Raw genomic sequence first — 19,485 nt, 5'->3', positions numbered from 1 at the left:
ATACCAAACTGTTACGGTGATCATTTAGGAATAACTGGCGATTTTATGTAAGAATTTTTAAACAACAAAATATGTCTGGCATTCCACTAGGCTGGAGAAAGCCCGGTGTCAGACAGCAGCAGATCATAGGATTCATTCAGAGAGCTCAGTAAGTGAAGTATGTTTATGGAAAGAAAAGGATACCGAATGCAAAGGTTTATTTCATGACAAAGGATAATGAATGGCATGCACCCCTTTTGTGGGACTCTTCACTCAATTCACTTACAAGTGAAATGTCACTTTCACTATTAAATGTACTTGAAAATAAAACTCTTAATCTTAGTTGCAGATATGAACTTTGGACAGCTACAGTCTAAACTCCTTTGGAAGGGTTTGAGGCACAGGGAGGCAAAGTGACTTGCCCAAGGTCATAGAGTTTGGGAATTAGAAGGCATATGGATTATGAGCCAAAATGGGACCCATAAAGCCAAACATATTTTAAGGTTCCTAAATATCTTATAATACACGGAAACTGTTATGGAAATCACAACCTAACTGAATAATGTTATTTTAAGACAGTAAACTACAACTACCTTTGGGCTTTTCTCTAACATTTAACTGACCTTTTGTTTACATGATGCTTTGTAGGTACATCAACAATTGTGCACTCACTGAACTACAATTTCAGTCATTGTCAAAATAAGTCAAGAACTAAATGGATGTTACTTCCAAAGGTGACAAACTATAGGTGAAAAAGATTATTTGTGTACCTTCGATGGTAAGTCACATAATGAAATAGACCATATAAGCAAATGGCTTAACTACTTCAAAGCACTTGCCTCATCCCTGTTGATGCTCTAGTTCAAAAGATAATGGTATCTAATTGGACAAGAAATCTGTATCAGTTCTGCCCAGTGTATCTACTCCTCAGGCATAGAAATCAATAATATAATAGTTTCTGCCCTCGATGCTCTCAAAATACTGACATTCATTGTGTCCTCAATCAAGACCCTGAGATGCTGAAATGTAGATTTGTAAAAAATCTTTGAGATCATGCGGTCCAAGCCATCATTCATAGATGGCCAACTTGGTAACTGTGCACAATGGTTGAACAGCGATCAGTATTTGCAGTGCCATCCAGACTTCTCTAACTTCAGGTTTCTGGAATAACACAGTTGAGCTATATTTTCAAGTATTATCCAGTTTCTGAATATCTGTTACTCTGAATATGAAGTGCTGCTTTTTATATATCTCTGATCTACCAAGAGAAACATTTTAAAGGCAAGTTGCAACCAAAACAAGAAAGAACCTTGTTCCTTTTTTTTTTTTTTTAAGATTTATTTGAGAGAGAGAGAGGGAGAGAGAGAGCACGCACACCAGGGGAGGGGCACACAGGAACAGAGAGACAAAGAGAATCTCAAGCAGACCATCTGCGCTAAGCGCAGAGCCCGATGCAGGGCGCAATGTCATAACCCCAAGATCAGGACCCAAGCCAAAACCAAGAGTTGGGTGCTCAACCAACTGTGCCCCCCAGGCGCACCCCCCTTGTTACTCTCTTTCAAACTTCAGAAAACAAATGCCACCTGAGTGCCCTCTTCTTAACAAGTTTCAGTTTGGCTTATACTGTTAACCAGTAATGAAAAGGGTTCACACCCTTAGTTATGCACAGGGCAAACACTGTCTAGGTATTTTACTCTTCGTCACCTCTTTCCATGTCATATGAACTAAATGGCTAGAGTTTTTTTGCTCTAAAATCTAACTACTCATATTGAGTTAATTCTGCATAAAGGATAATGGAATCGGCAGTTTCTTCTTTTACATTACTATACGTCTGGTATATGCTGTAGGTTGCTTACAAAGATGATTCCGCATTCGTGTTACCCATACCTATATATATATAGACGGCTGGAGGAAGGGTGAGGTGCCAGCCATTTCCTTCCTAAACGGGTGCTAAAGAATGCAAAGTCGGTCGACTTTGTGCACAGCTTTGTGGAAAGTGCTGGAATGGCAAAAGTGGAAAGGGCAGCAGGAGAGAGAGAGGATACTGGGTAACTACGGCTACAGTTAAGAAGTTTTAAAGAAGTTGGAATCAATAAGCCAAATTTGAAAGACTCAAAGAATACAGCTTGGCAAATCAGAGCCTAGAGGCAGCTCTCAGGGTTGCAGAAAAACTGGCTGTGACCAAGCTTCGCCTGCAGCCGATGCGGCCTCTCATCCTTCATGCTTCGGTTATGCCTCCCAAACTGCCCGCACAGCACCAGGGTATCTGGTCTGTTGGAAGCAAAGGGAAACGTGTAGGGGAGAGAACCCGGGCACACTGTGCTCCCTCCCATATTACCGTGCCCCAGAGGGAAGGACGGAAGGAAGACCAGCAACACTTCTTCGTGCTCTATGTCTAGGCAGCACCAAGACCTATAAGTATCTTATTCCTAGATACCCATGCTCAGCATGTCACATCTTAAGGGAATCACTGTAAAAAGGGTTTCTACGTGTGGAGGACAGAAATATATTGGCCTCAGGGCGCCTGGATGGCTCAGTTGGTTAAGCAGCTGCCTTCGGCTCAGGTCATGGTTCTGGGGTCCTGGGATGGAGCCCCACATCGGGCTCCCTGCTTGGCGGGAAGCCTGCTTCTCCCTCTCCCACTCCCCCTGCCTGTGTTCCCTTTCTCGCTGTCTCTCTCTCTCTGTCAATTAAATAAATGAATAAAAAAAAAAAAAAAGAAAAGAAATGTATTGGCCTCTCGGGCACCTGGGTGGCTCAGTCGGTTAAGCTTCTGACTCTTGATTTTGGCTCAGGTCATGGTCTCAGGGTCCTGGGATCGAGCCCCATGCATGGGCTCCATGCTCAGCAAGGGGTCTGCTTGAGGTTCTTGCTCCCTCTCCCTCTGCCCCTCCCCCACCCCACTCTCTCTTGCTCATGGGCTCTCTCTCTCTCTCTCTCAAATAAATAAATAAAATCTTCAAAAAAAAAAAAGAAAGAAAGAAATGTCTTGGTCTCTGACCACGGCACTTGGGATTAAATGATTAGTATCTTTTCTTATTTCAATTCAAACATTTTAATTTAATTTTCGAAAACACTGAAAGGCTTTATCACCAACGCTCTTGTACGTAAAATGTTCCTAAATGCACTAATATAGCCACATGTAGCTCTTGGGCATTTGAGATGTGGATAGCCCATATTAAGATAGGTGGGAAATGTAAAATACACACCAGATTTTGAAGTCTTAGTACAAAAAGAAAATAAAATATATCACTGACAATTCTTAGATAGATTCTTTGTTGAAATAATATTTTGACTATATTGGGTAAATCAAATGTATTATTAAATTAATTTTAGCAGCTTCTTCTGCTTTTTAAAGTATGACAACTAAAACATTTAAATTACCTATGTGGCTCCTATTACATTTCTACTGAACAGTACTTTCCTAAAGTCTGTGATCCTAAGCCTGGTTTCAAGTGGGATTTTCCTGACTTCAAACGTACTGTATTAAGTCCCAATAAAAGCTGCATGGCTTCACCTGTCCCTTTTAATGTCAGCAAAACCCACTAGTTTTATCATTATCAGATACTTTCATTTCATTCATTCTTATCACACATAGTTACTGAACACCTACTATGTGCTGAATCCTGGGCTAGACACTGAGGATGTAGTGAACCGAAGCAGACAGGGACCCTGTTTTCTAAGAGCCTCAGTCAAGGGTAGAAGGCAGGCTTCAATCATATAAATCACACCGATGAACGTTTAATGTCCAGCAGAGCTAAGGACCCTGAAGAGAAGAACAGTTGTGCCAGAAGCAGCAATGGGATCCGAAGGATGGGAGGAGTTATCTTAAAGGGTAAGCAGAGGCAGCCACAACAGAGGCCACGACAATTGCCCAAAGGAAGCAAGAAGGATCATGGGCCCGAGAGCTGGGACAGAGGAAGAGAGGAGTCTAAGATTAGGCTGTAGAAGGAAACACTCAGAACCTTGTAGGTAACATAAAGGTGTGAATTCTAAGACATATGCAAAGCCTTTTAAGGGCTTTAGGAGGAAATAATAAGTTCATATTTACATTTGAAAATGGTAACTTTCTACAGAAATACCAATAATATTTCCAAATAAGAAAGATTCTATTGCCGAAATAATTAACAATGGAAGGTGGTTCCCACTGCTCCTTTAATTAGTTGTCATTAGCCTGAAAGTTAAAGAGCTCTTATGTCTTCTAGATTAATTTACTGGGGATAACTCTAGTTCCTAAAAGAGACAGAGCCATTTAAGGGGTTGTTTTGTGAAGTCTTGTCACACAGAACACGGGTTTCACAAATAGCCTATTTAAAACAAAACTTTTGGGGTGCCTGGGTGGCTCAGTCGTTAGGCGCCTGCCTTCGGCTCAGGTCATGGTCCCAGGGTCCTGGGTTCGAGTCCCACATCGGGCTCCCTGCTTGGCAGGAAGCCTGCTTCTCCCTCTCCCACTCCCCCTGCTTGTGTTCCTGCTCTCGCTATCTCTCTCTCTGTCAAATAAATAAATAAAATCTTTAAAAAAAAAAAAAACTTCTAAGACGTGGCTTCCCCAAGTGCCTTCTTCATATCAGTTATCAGTTATACCCACATATCAAAGGTCTAAAACAACTTCCATGGGAAAGCATCCTCATTCTGGGTATACCCATTAAATCAGATTCCTTCTCTGTTCAGTATAATGGGAATTGTTGAACGGATTAGTGACCATCCCAACAAGCAAAACAACATGAAAATACTCTCCTGCTGAGCTTTGTTTCTCTGAACTTGTGTTTTGTTAGATTTCTTTCATTTCTTCTGAAGTCTAGGATAAAACACCATGCCGAAAATAACTCTGAGAAGTCATTAGAAAAGTTCTGTTGCTCTTATCATTCAAACATGTGGCCCGCACAACAGAGAAAGCGGCCCCTCCATCCCCGCCCTATCAGTCGAACACATGTATGTCCAACTAGAATGGTTAAAAAAAAATCCAAGATTTAAAAATAACGTTTTCTCAACGTGTTTTCCCCTTAGACATTCAATCTTTAAAGTTACAAAGATTAAAGAGACAGTTTTGTTACTACTAAATTAATTGGAAAAGTAGTAAAAGCCTAAGGAAACTCCAGGTCTGATACACACTCAGGTGGAAGACATCTCACATTCCAACCTTCTCTCGTCCATGTGATGGATGAAGATGCTAACCTGTTCAACATCCCCAGCAAGTTGGAGGGGCAACTTGGAACAGAAACTGCCTTTACTGCATCGCAATCAAACCAGGATGTTTTAATATTAAATGTCAAACAAAAGGTTCTGGAAAGATTTTATTATAATAAAAATATTTAACGATAATAATAATGCCATCGATGATCATTGTTAACATTGAAGGAGTATTTATTTAGTGCTCAGGCTTTGGGCAAACTACGCATGTATTAACTCATATAATCCCTATAACAAATACTTCACCAGCCAAGTCCAGTTAGGCTAGAGAGGTCAAGTTACCTGTGTTAAGTCACTCAACTACTAGTGATGGAGCCAGACCACAAGCCCAGGCTCTGGTATGCCCTTAGCCAATTTCTTTATTTATCTAGCCTGAACATGAAGAGAGGAAATCGAATATACTCCCCCCTTGTGAGAAACCAGGTTTCTAGAGAAACTACTATAGAATCCTAGAATTTTATAGATAGAAGTGTCTTCAGAGTCGGGGATGATACTGAGTACACTACGTCTTAAACATTCAAATTTAGCCCCCAAACACTTGAGAGTCCAGTTTGGAAGTGTTCATGCTGGTTCACATGATAAACCTATGCTTGAAGTCACTAGCTGCATAAAAACTAATCAAACTGTCATGTAAAACAAGGTTGAATGAGGACATCACTTCTCAGCTCATGAGTTGTGGCAGTTATCTCTGAAATTATTATACATTCAGAATTTGTTGCTGCTTCCTTTCTGCTCCACGGTACATTCATCAGTAATTTTATTAGTTACATTTATGCTATATTTTAATTTCCATTTACCCGTCTTTCTCTTGCCACTTGCCCCCAAGATCAAGAACCATATCTTTTTCAAATTTATTCTTCTACAACCCCCCAAAATGACTTAATATAAAGTAGACCCCTAATAAATGTTTGAATCATCACATAAAATGTTTTATAAATTCTCATTCAATTCCAATGTTAATAAATGTGAATTGTTTTAATAATGGTTAGATGTTAATATTAATTTCTTATAGTAACATCTGCATAAATTTTTGTATATGGAACAGTACTTAAAAGTGCAAGGTTTGAGGTTGAGGTTGATCTATTTGGGTTCAAATCCCAGCACTGCCACTCATGAGCTCTGTGACCTGGGTAAGTCATTTTAACCCTCTTTTCCTCAACTCTCTCAAGTGGAAGCTGAGGATAATAATTATACCTCCTCCACAGAGTTGCCTAAAGGTTAAAAGAGTCCATTTATATAAAAAGTATGACATACTTAATATATGCCTCCACCAATGTTCCCACCATCATCATCATCAAAACAACATCTTCATTATCACCACTGTCTGCCTACTGGTACCCAGCATAATACCCGGTATATAGCAGGCTCTCAACAAACGTTGAATTGATTTAAGTTCCTAAAAATATATAATTGTTTCCTTAACCTAAAATGTGCACAGACGACTTCTCACTCGTGTATATACTTGTACATATCTATAGACAGAAATGTCAGCGTCAAGGACAGATTTTACATATAATTGATTTAATTTTATTTAAAGGAAATGAACAAGAATGGAAAATTTTCAAATTGGTTAGATTAGCAAAACACAAAATCAGCAGCACCACTAGAGGGAGCTTTATTCAAAGATTGCCAACAATAACCCAGCCACTAGCAGGATTTCTGTCTGCTCACTGAGTCAACTGGGCTTCTGGAAGGATCATTCATAAGAAAGAGAGAGAGAAATAGACTTTCTTGAAACTAGTTAAAAAAAAAATTGAAGAAGGGAAAATATTCTCTTTATTTCAGTCAGCATGCAATGATAAATATATGTAGATTCTATCCTAAAATCAGAAAGGACTTTAGAGAGGAGCTCAATTTTCCCCCTTTCCAAAAAGGAGAGCAACCAGCAGTTTTTTGGTCCATTCTAACAATGAAGTTACCTGCGTCTTCGCCCCTGTGCTGTACAGACCAGCAGTCCTTCCCATGGCGGCAGCACTTGGTATGCAGAAGAAAAATGAAGGAATCACATTGCTGAGGCCATGGGCCAAAAATTCCTACAAGATTGATAATAAGAGAATATACTACTTAATCACAATCAACTTTTGGAGACCACAGGGACATCCTGTCAAAGGATGAGGCTCGTTTGCATTCAATTTCTATGCTCCCCATTTGTTGTGACTTAACGATTATTTAAAAAAAAAAAAAAATAGCTAACTTTTATTGAGTGCTTACAACAAGCCAGAAACTGTTCTAAGCATTTAATGCTCATAACCACCTTCTACGGAAATACTCCCACCACTCCACCAATGACCTCCACAATGCTAAATCCAGTGGTTATTTCTTACCTACCTGACCTAAAAGTGGACTCTGAGATAGTTGCTCACTTCCTCCTCCTTAAAGGTTCCTTCTAGGTCCTCCTAGGACTTCACACCCTCCTGTTTTCCTCCTACCTCCCTGGCCACCACTTCTCCATGTTCTTTATGGTTCTTTCTCATCTAACCAATCACAAATATTGGACCACTTCTCTCTCTGATCTTAGCTACCCAAATACACATTGACAACTCTCAAATTTACATCTCTAGCCTGGGCCACTCTTCTGTACTTCAGACTCATACGGCCAACCTGCTACTTAGCATCTCCATGTGGATGGCTGACAGGTATCCCAAACTTAACCAAAACGGGTTATTGCTCTCTACCATCCCCAACCGGGTCCTCCCACATTCTTCCCCACCTCAAGTTCCAGTTGCTTAGACCAAAAGCATTAGAGATATTTTTTACTCCTTCCCCTTTTCCCAGATGGTATCCACATCCAACCCAGAATCCGTCTACTTCTCATCTCCTGTACTGTTATATCCGGGGCCAAGTCATCAAATGTCACCTGGATTATTGCAAAAGCCTCCTGATGTTTTCCTGCTTCTGCTGTTGCCAGTAAACAAAACAGGCAAACATCCCTGCCCTCAGAGAGCTAGCACTCTAGTGAGCAAATGCTGACACTAAACAAGATGAATATGAAAAGCAAAGCAGAGAAGGAAGTGGAAAAATCTGCGTTTAGGATTTTAGTTTACCAAGGAAGGCCTCCCTGAGAAGGGTACATTTGAATAAAAGAGGCATGCAGATATCTGAGAGAACAGAGTTCTTGGCAAAGAGAGCATCAGTACAAATATCCTGAGTCAGAAACATGATTAGTGGGGCCAAGGTAAAGCAAGGCAGTAAGTGTGGCAAAGACAGAGTGTAAAGGGATATGAGATCACAGAGGACAGGGATGGTGGCAGGTCGTGTAGGGCCCTGTAAGCTTTGGAAAAGAGGCATTTTATCTGCACATGATGGGAAGCCACTGGGAGGGTTTGAGATGAGGAACGACGTGGTCTGTGTCGTATACCATTGCATCCCTTGTTCCTAGACCAGTGTCTGGGACATGGTAGAGCTCAATACACATCTGTTAAATGAATAAATCTGTGTTGTTTTTTTTTTTTTCACAGATAACAAAACGGGGCACAGAACCAATTAAGGGCACATAGTGTTAGAGTGAGATTTAGACACAGGTAATAGGCTGTTCATAACCACTATTCCACATCTACCTCTGCAGAACTGTGCAGACACGTAGGGCCACAGGATTGAAATAAGAAACTAGCAGAAGTCAATTCAGAAATATAATCAGTAAAATTTTCATTCTTTGGTATTCTTAGAATAAACCCTTGCACCCTTTAGTTTTTTACTAACACGAATAAGTAATACTAGTGTTATTTTTACTTTGAAATCCACGATTTTTAAAAGTCAGCATGCAATGATAAATATATGTAGATTCTATCCTAAAATCAGAAAGGACATCAAGATGTCCCTCTCCCTATGGAAAAAAAAAATGTATATTATAAACCAACCCATGAAGGCCAGATTTTCAGCTTTCTATGAATGATTTAGAGATTTTTGTTTTGTTCCACCCATTCTTGCTATACACTTAGGAAAGTTATATTTCTCGTAAGTTCAACATTCTCAGGGTCTGGTAGTACGGAGTACCATGACACAACAGCCGTGGAGGGGGGCTGAGGCGTACTCCACCTGGTTGTCATCAACTGAATATTTGTATTTTTTGGCAGATCCTTGAGCCAGAGCCAGGGAGGCCACATAGCCGACGAGTGCCACTCCAAAAGCTTCCATGATTACTGCAGAGAGGACATTCATCGGGGGAGCTCTAGGTGGAGGGATTCTATGGAAAGAAAGACCATACTGAAGTCATCAATTTTCATGTAATTTCTGTAGCAATTTGCACTGAGTTCAACTGTGGTAATGACTACGAAGTTTACACAGAAAAAGTGAAACACTCATGTGAAAACCAGGCAGCCTTGCAGTTAGAAGTGCTTTGTTTTCAATATTATTTAGCAGAAAGGCAAAATCACAAGGATCGCCACAGAGACGGGCTCCATGCATCCATCGGCATTTACGCCCAGGTTACGCTACAGAACTCTGACTCGACAAAAATTTCCTGTATCAGAACAAAAGCAAATCTCGAGTGTTCTTTCATTCAAACCTTTCCAAATACGTATTTGGCAGGCATTAAAAACTGTACTTCCTGCGCTGAGTACTACAGTGTTGTATGCAAACAATGGTTTACTGTGAGCTACAATTCTTGAGCTAATCCCTAAATGGGCCATTGAGTTCATAATCTTAATTATGTTTTTAACTCAATCTTTTCACAGTACACTTAACTATGCATCACATATGTTAAGAAAAATGTCTGTAAAGGCTCCATCTACCCTCTATTGCAAAATACAGTTCCCCAGTTTTAAAGAAGTGTTTAAAATATTTCTTTCAACTAATACCCAGCCATTGTCTCCTTGTCTTTTGAAAACCACTTGAGCCAAGGGACCTTGTTTATTTATCCCTGATGATGCTTTGGAGGACTTACTTCTCCTCCAAAAACAAACAAACAAAAAATCCCTCTGGGGAAAAAGTAGAAGAAAAAGGGAAGATAAATCATGTTGACTTAATATCAGCAAGAAAGTGGAATGTTCAGCCCTCTCAATTAGCTGTTTCATTTAATCGTCCACACAACCCCACCCTGAGTACCATTCGTGCACTCTACGGTGGAGAGAACATTTTAAGAAAGTTTAAGTAAGGCATCTAAATCACAAAGTGAATGGTAGAGCTGGGGTTCACTGTCTCTTTTCAATGCCACACTCTTTCTATAATTCCTTCAGAGAATGGGTCTGGAAAGGTCACTCAAAATAAAGGAGAATTAAGGCAGGTGGGGGAGAGGCATGATTTATTTTATCCACTTACTAAAGTTTACACCCAAGAGAAATTGATTCGTAACATTACAGGCCCTAAGATATCTTAATATGATATACAAGAATGCTGCCATTTCAAAGTATAAGAACTTTTGTTTCATAAAAATTGAGCTTGCCTAATTATTAATAACAATAAGCTGACCTAGTCAATAAATTGACTTCTGAAGGTGGAAAAGTAGAGAACCCTAAAGAAAACCCAAGTTGATTTAAATAATAACCATTAGCCTGCATCTACATAAAGGTTAAAGGTTAAAGACAGATTTTTTAATTATCTAATTTATTTAATTATCTTTTCAACCTCTACTGTTCCTCCATTTTAATGTAATTAGAAACCAAAATTTGGGACTGGAAGATAAAAATATAGAGGAAACAACTGTAACTTTGCCCCACATTCATAAATACCGGTATATATACAGCCCATTAGGAGGGAATAACCCTATGGATACCCCTCTCTTCCCTAAGATGTCTTTGTGTTCCTTCAGGCTATATTTGCCTCAATGTTTTGCCCTTTTAGGGTGAACACTTCTTGTTAACCTTCCTCTTAGGGTCCAGAGGACGGCTTTGAGAAAACCATACCCTCTGCTCTACTTCTACCCTCTCTCACCATTATACACCACCCAGGCCTATGGGGTAGCTATTTCAGATGATGCTTGTGTGCTTTTAGTACGTTTTAAGTGAAATAAAAATAGTCATAAGAATACATGAGTGGAATAGGGAACAATAAATCTCAGAGCATGACTATAATTTGAAAATTCAATGCCCTCCTTTTTTTCCCAAATAATATCTTTGTAAATAACTTCCAAATCTTTTACCTGAAGCAATGCTGTATAAAATAGTTGTCAGCTTCCCTAGTTATAGGTAAACAGTTTAAGAAGTTACTCTTTCTCTATAGGTGTATTGTTTGTTTCTATCATTTTCAAATAGAAATTAATTAGAATTTGTCCTATAGAGGGCCTTTGAAAGAAATGAAATCCATAGCCACCTACTCCAAGACCTTTCCTCCATCAAAAACAAACAAACAAACAAACAAGCACAAAAGAAAGAAAGAAAAAGACTACATTACCCTTCTGGAATATGACCAACTACTTCTAATCCATATGTGATTTCCATATTGGTACAATAACAAGCAAATGATGCAGCAATAATCTGTGTGGTTCCATTTGAAAAAAGAAAAAGAAAATTATTACTGGCCTCTCAAACACCTTGAAACTATTTCTAAAAGTAAACATTGTTTATGTGTCCCATGATTGTCAAGAGTAATGTAGCAGTTGCACAGACTTTTAAAAATTAAGAAAATCTTAAGAATCAAAAAAATGCCTCTGAAATTTGAGCACACTTGCTTTGCAGTCTCAAAAATCAAATGGCTTCCCAATAATATGGTTTTTCTAATATCCTTCCCAAACTGTCAATCCAATTGTGACTGATTTTGAAGGGGCACAGAATAGAATATGGGAGTGTATGTGTGTGTGTACAGATATTACAACCAACCTAAATACTTGTCTCCTGGAACATGAAGGAATGCTTTATAACACAGCATGACTTCCCTCTATGATGCCAACTTTTCAAGAGTTTGAGATGTTGCATTAATATACCTATATAGGTTAGTAACCAATGATGATTTACAGTCTCCTTGTAATTTTGAATTTTGAGCTTTTACTATTTCTTGAAGTAAAATACACTAGTTAATAATATGCTGGACTCACTGTTTTTAAAATTACCTCCGTGGAGTCTCAGGTTCCCTATGCTCTATATGACCTATGATAGGCAAGTTCAGGTGTTCTCTGCCTGTATACATCATCACCTTTAAAATGTATGTTCAGAACCCGGTTCAGTCTCTGTTATTCTAGCCATGCCACCCCCATGTTTTCCATCCATTTTCACATTCTCTTTTCATTCTTCTGGTAATTTTAGTAGGTACTGGAAATTTCACATGGTTATGGTATCAGTTTGGTATTAGCTTGTAACTACTTATATACTATACTTTTTTTGTTAAAAAGAGACATACCAATTATCTATTTAAAGTACAAATTTACTGGGCGCCTGGGTGGCTCAGTTGTTTGGGCGACTGCCTTCAGCTCAGGTCATGATCCTGGAATCCCTGGATCGAGTCCCGCATTGGGCTCCCTGCTCGGCAGGGAGTCTGCTTCTCCCTCTGACCCTCCCCCCTCTCATGTGCTCTCTCTCACTCTCTCTCTCAAATAAATAAATAAAATCTTTAAAAAAATAAATAAATAAAGTACAAATTGACCATACACATGACAGAAAAAAAAGGTATAACAAAATCACATTAGCAAATTAAGACATATTTAGCAATTAATGCCCAATAATATTATTTTGTAGGGATTTTTCCTATCTGTGTATTTCTGTTCTCTGTAATGATATTTAACTGAATTTACAGAGGGCTTTAAAACATCAAATAGACTTAAAAAGCAAAACAGCCTTGAGGATTTTTTTAAAAGGCAACAAAACTGCACAGGTTATATTGTTAAACTTAATAAATATTGTGATATAATAGTGTTATCTGATGAAGAATAAGTAGTTAAAAGTTCAGGTTATTAGAATCAGAAGCATTAACATATTCAAGAATTCCTCAGATGATTAATAAATTTTAATTGTTAATAATTTCCATGAAATATTTATATCAGGTCAGAAAATACTGTGAGCTGTAAAAGAAAATATGCCATAGCCACAAAATATTGGTTCCTTATTGAAAATGGAAGAATATGCGATGTTCAATACCTGTAGTCAATATTAAAATTAACTAATTTAAGCCACTGATTGGCTTTCAGACAATGTCTTATTTCCTCACTATATCTCTTTGCCAAAATTAAACTTCCTTTATCAGCTGAATCATTGGTGCCTCTTCAATATTATTTTAATATTACATATGTGTATAAGGCCAGCACTGACCTTAGACTTGGGCAACAGGCGATCCCAGTCCAGGCAGGCCCAGTGCTTTAGGCAGTTCTAATCTGGTCCTCCTCTAACTGTAGTGCTCCCCATAAAATGAGAGCTTTGTAAGGGTGAGGGGATGTGCACAACTCACCGGTACTCATCTTTCTGGACCACACTTTGGATACTCAGGAATCTACAGTTTCCTGCTCCAATGGCCCCAAGTCTGTTCCCCCAGGTTCATCCTCCCAGTGTGGCCCATGAAGAGGTCTGGGGACAGTTTTGGTGATGAAAGAGTAAGGATGTGTTTGGAGCTTGGATACTGGGGCAGGAATAGCCACACATATACATACGAATCCCCTTGTAGGTGAGACAGAGCTGGAGTAGGAAGAGAAGGGTCAGGCCAAGGAGCGGGCTCTCCCCATGCTGCCTCATTCTGGCAGAACTCAAACAATGGAGAATTCTCTATTCTGACCTTTCAAGGTAATCACTAAGGTGTTTTAGTCAATATAGGAAAACAGAACCTGTTTTTTGTTTGTTTGTTTTTTGGGTTTTTTGGGTTTCTTTGGAGAGAGAGCGCACGCAAGCGGGGTGGGGAAGGAGGAGCAGGGGGAGAGGGAGAGAGAGAATCTTAGGTAGGCTCCATGTCCAACATAGAGTCCTACATGGGGCTCAAACTCACAACGCTGGGATCATGACCTGAGCTGAAATCAGGAGTCAGATGCTTAACCAACTGAACTACCTAGGCACCCCAGAACATGTTTTATTTAACACTTTGATCTATAACTTTTAAGTACTGGGGCCTGCATTAGTACTTTTACCTTGGATCTTGCAAATATTAGGGGCAACCTTGTATAAGAATTACCTCTCCTTTTTTTTATAAGGATAAAGGATAATTCTTACTACTTTTACACTGAATAAGTAACTTTTTTATTACTAGCTCAAGGGCCTTGTTACCTACGATTATTTTCAGTTTTTGGTTTCATGCAACTTATATAATAAAGCTTCCCAAGATATAATAAGATTTCTTAATACCTATAGGATTTTGGAATAAAATGGTATGTTTCACAGTTGTTGCTGTGAGAACTACTAATAATCACAGTACCCTCCACTTTTACGGCTTATTTGAAATACACACAAACACACATACGTTATATAGGTCACATATGTTACATGGATCTCCATAAATTATCAGGAGTATAGAATCATACAAGGTCTAGCTATGGAGAGAAGCCATCCATCTGAGTTCTACAGAAGTCACAGTCCTCAGAGATAGTTTCCAACGTGCTAGGCTTATCTATTTATGTAAACCTACACCATTTCAGCAATATGAATGAATATTTCAAGAGGTGAAATTATTTAGATACCACTTGTTCTGTACATGTGTAACCCAAAGACCATTAAAAAACTAAAGCCAATTAATGATTAAGTTAGTAGACTGTGGTTGTGTTAACATTACATTTTCAACTTAGTGCTTTGTTTAATTAAGAGTTCCCATTAGAGGCTCTTAAAATTTCAAAATGTGTTTTTTAATGCATAATCCATAAACCTTAAACCATAAACCTTAACGCAAAGTATAATTCATTGTTTTGCCAGGTATAGCAACAAAAAATATCTTAGAGAACCAGCCCTGGCCAGTGAAAATCATGAGTATCCTTTCAACAAAGCAAAATTAGGTCAGTAAAAAAAAAAAAAGTGTTAGTAACTCTACCAATCATTAATGGACATTTGTCAACTGATAATATTTCTATGTATATCATTACAGATGCCACATCAATAGAATGTGATGTCCCTTTTTATTGCTTTGGAAAGAATCATTCCAGAAATCTTTTGAGTCTCACCCCCAGAAATGTCTCCTTATTTAAAATCTTAAGCTATATGTTCTATTATTTATGTAAAAAAATTACAAGCATATGAGAAATGCTGTGTAAATTGAAAACACGTGTGCCTCCTTTTTAAAATTATTGACTCAAAATGTTTCCTGTTCTTACATTAATGTATAGCCATGCAAAATTAGCCCTCCTTTAATGAGAGACAGGAATAGCTGTGGGTTACTGCAGACAATATAGTGCACCTCGGCAGGTTACCCCAACAACTGGCAAGCACTGTAAGGCAGAATGCTAAATGTTGATTTCATACTTACCAAAACTAAATCGACAGGAAGAACAACTTTAATTTTGCTTTTAAACTGTTCATTCAGCTCTTTAACCAGAACGAGCACCACGATGCTCAGCAAGGATAACAGCAGTGCTTCCAGTCGGACAAATTTGATGTTTTCAAAGACATAGGTGTAGATCTACAGTGATGAGGAAACATACAAACAAAACTCTGAGTTATCCACAACAGACCAACACTGATATCTGGCTCCAAATGAACTCAGCGATATTTCACAAAAATATGTTAAGGGGTGAGGTGTGGAAAGGTGGGGCCTAAAGGGTGGTCAGTGCTGATGCAGAGCAAGCTATAATTCATCTGCATGTACAAAATTGCTTTGTCCATGACTCTTCCACTAAACTCAGTGTTCACTCCTTCCTATATAAAGACACTGCTAGAGAGGATGATTCTTCCGGGTCCTTCGATGGGCAGGGATGCTGAAACTCATTACCTACATGAAGATTCATTCATACTCCAGGATCGAACATGCACAGGCACTTTAAATATCTATGGATGCATCTGGAAAGTTAAGAGCTCTGAATAAGGAGATATTTGCATTTAACTGTATCTTCCAAATTTTCTCTTGCGAAGATACATCACTTGTATAATTTCAAAGGTTTTAAATAGGCCTTAAATGCTTATCTTCAACATGTCCCTTAACTCCTCCTTCTGTTGGATCATGCTGACTCTGGTTTTTAAAAGCTCATTTCTATTTGTCCACAAGGGATTCTTCAAGTCATTTCAGGTGATAAAAACTAGCTTTTACTCTAGTTCACAGGCTATTCTCACAGCAACCCAACTGGTTGGCATTCTTTGGCCTCTCTTTTTACTATCTCAACTATAAGGTGACCACAGCTAAAAATAATGGATCAAAATATTACATACACAATGGACCAAAAGAGCTCACATAGACTATGTTCTTTAGCATCTCCTAAAATTCTGCTCACTAGGTTTCCTAATCAAAGGACTTAACCGTCTGGTCCAGAGATCTGGTCCAGAGATGGTGTAAGGAGGTACATCATGCTATCTGAACCTGGATTCTAGATGTTAAACGTTATCATTAACACTGTAATGTGTTAAATAAACTCAGTTAAAATGGAGCCTCACTGGGTGAAAGGGACCAGAGTATAATGTAGGTAATCCAGAATCCCTTTTGTCCACACAGTTTAAAAACAAAACAACAACAAAAACCAAAGCAAAACAAACAAACAAAAAACAAACCAAAAAACCCCACTACTTGTGTATCAGATACAATAAGGAATAATTAGGGATCAGAATAGCTTTACCTGTTATCTTTTTCACAGTATTCTATTTTATCCTACACTACCTGGAAAGAAAATTAGGTCCTACAATATCATAATTATCTGAGGCGCAGACAGTATTTTTTCCTCTCTGTCTCTCTATGTTGTGGATGATAATTGTTCACAGGATTCCTACAGCAAGCGAAGGGGCAAGTTCTGTTTCTCATAGTCACCCCTTATTCAAAGCCAGGGACTAAAATCCAAAATGCTACTCAGTGAAATATATTCTATAGGGGATAGGGTTAGAGGAATCTCAAGATAATTCTGTCCAAATACATAGCTTTCTGATGATTTAAGGACAAAAATGAGAATATCATTCAGATGATTTGTCAAGAAAAAACACAAGCATCCAAATGTTTTAAAGCATTTAGAGGATTATTCCTTCTATTTTATCCATGGTATTAAAAGTATGCCATGAGACTGCCTATATAGAAAGGGGGGGGGGGGGACTATGCTCAACTGCCAAACCACACCAAATTTGCTGTAATGTGCATTTTGTGAACATGTGTTTGCAGTAATAAAAATGACCACCCCAGAATGAAAGGAATGAGAAAAGCCCCTCAGGGTTTTTATCGTCTGTCTGGGTTAAACAACAACTTGTGGAGCAAAGCACGTCTCACAAGATGCTCCAGAAGAGCGTGGGTGTGGGCAAAGGCTTGTCACAACCAGCATGAAGAACACAATAGAAAAGCAGGCTGATGAGGAGTGTCATCCTAATGACTGGCATGTGGTCCCACATAGAGAAGTCACAGCGAAAGTCAGCTTGTAGGCCCTGAGTGGCATATGGAAACAGAGAGAGGAACAGGGGTAGGGATACAAACACACATACGCACACATACAAACACATATTTACATATCCTCATTTAATACAGGTCTAGGCATCGTAAGCACACATTAAAATTTACCATTTCTTGGGGCGCCTGAGTGGCTCAGTCAGTTAAGCGACCGCCTTCAGCTCAGGTCATGATCCTGGAGTCCCAGGATTGAGCTCCATGTCGAGCTCCCTGCTCAGTGAGGAGCCTGCTTCTCCCCTCCCCCCTTGCTCGTGCTTTCTCTCTCTCTCTCAAATAAATAAAATCTAAAAATAAATAAATAAATAAATAAAATTTCTCATTTCTCATATAAATCCAGTTATCTGAGAATGCTATCACGCACTAAGCTTCAGTGGGTAAAAATCCCTACTGAAGAGCATCTTTCACTTCTCAGACCTCAGAAGAGCAGAGGCAGTTTATATGTGTATGGATAAATAAATAAGTTGTTTCATCAGAACTGATTCAACAGTCAGCTTAATAAAATAGAAGTTTAGTTCATTTTGAAACTATAATACTAGTTCTTTAAACTGACCATTTACTATAATGACATTAAATGAAAAATATTGATAATGTTTAAACAAACCCATTTTGAGGTATTTCAAAGAATAAAAGTAGCCTATTCATAATACATATGTTGTTTCATACTGCTTTCTTCACAGAGGAGACTTTTCTGAAGCACTTAATAGACATCTGCACACCCACACACAAATTTTTTTTAAAGATTTTATGTATTTATTTATTTATTTGAGAGAGAGAAAACGAGAGTGTGAGAGAACACAAAACGGGGAGAAGTAGAAGGAGAGGGAGAAGCAGCTTCCCACGAGCAGGGAGCCTGACGTGGGGCTGGATCTCAGGAGCCCGAGATCACGACCTGAGCCCAATGCAGCCGCTTAACTGACTGAACCACCCGGGCGCCCCAACAAATTTATTTATATAATGTGTTCTCATCTGAGTTGGCCGTTCTTGTTTGTTCGTTTGTTTTCTTTAACTGATGGATTCTCAACTTTTAGAATAGTGTCTGGCAGATGGACACTCAATAAATACTGCTGAATGAATAAATACTTTGGCCTAATGTAGTAAAAATAATAATAAATCTGTAAATAGGAGACTTTAACTTGAATAAGCAGAATGACGAAGAGAGGGAGGACCCAGACTCTTCTTTTCTCATTATCAATATTTGAGCTATATCACATTAAGGGGATTTGTAGTTATCATCTATTAATTCACTCAACATGTTTATTGAGGTTTTATTATATGCAAGGTCTTGAGCTAAATAGTAAAGCTACTATTGCAGTAAATTTCAAATGATCGATTTTTTGTATCTTCTATCTGATCCAAATAATCAGATTTTTAATAACTCCACTTTTATAAGAATGAAGCAAAATCCAAAGCTAAAAAAACTCATATTCAGTCTTTAATTAAGGAAAAAAATAAATAAGCAAAGGAGGTCGTACCCTTTCAATAGTTTCTGGGGTCATACCCATTCAATAGTTTCTCATTATGTAACTGAAAAAGCTAAATTATGTCCATTTTGTTAAACTTCATAAGGCAGAGAGAAAGATCTTAAATGTTTAGAAATATTAATAAGTATTAAAAATGAATGGATTTTCTGCCCAATAATCAACCAGAAATTTCTATCAGCCAAATATCCTTTTCACTAGCATTCTGCATGCTTTAGGTTTTGCTATCATGAAATCTCCATGACAGAAAAAAATAGTTTTAATATTTTAACTACATAATGCTATCATTGACAATTCTTCAGTAACAATGATGAGTATATTTCTGAACTATCTATAAAGGGACCCCGTGAAATATGCTAACATATATTTTATGCCAAAAAGAACATATAAACCCTTTAGTATTATTTTATCATTCCTGTGCTATTTTTGTATT

General features: G+C 38.4%; 1 protein-coding gene across 1 annotated transcript in view; it reads right to left on the bottom strand.

Moving 5' to 3' along the window:
• The window catches only part of SLC26A7 (solute carrier family 26 member 7), a 114,379-nt gene that overhangs the window by 36,872 nt on the left and 58,022 nt on the right, over window positions 1-19,485 (bottom strand). The window contains exons 5-8 of the mRNA XM_021688346.1: window positions 15,469-15,621; window positions 11,497-11,579; window positions 9,205-9,352; window positions 7,089-7,202 (exon numbers count right to left, since the gene is read on the bottom strand). Coding sequence (XP_021544021.1) covers window positions 7,089-7,202; window positions 9,205-9,352; window positions 11,497-11,579; window positions 15,469-15,621 — 498 coding nt within the window. The remainder of the gene's footprint in view (window positions 1-7,088; window positions 7,203-9,204; window positions 9,353-11,496; window positions 11,580-15,468; window positions 15,622-19,485) is intronic.

Source organism: Neomonachus schauinslandi, chromosome 4 (genome assembly GCF_002201575.2).
Source record: "Neomonachus schauinslandi chromosome 4, ASM220157v2, whole genome shotgun sequence".
In the NCBI taxonomy this organism is placed as follows: Eukaryota; Metazoa; Chordata; class Mammalia; order Carnivora; family Phocidae; genus Neomonachus; species Neomonachus schauinslandi.
The sequence above is the reverse complement of the archived record's forward strand: the minus strand, read 5'-3'. Positions and strand labels throughout refer to the sequence as shown.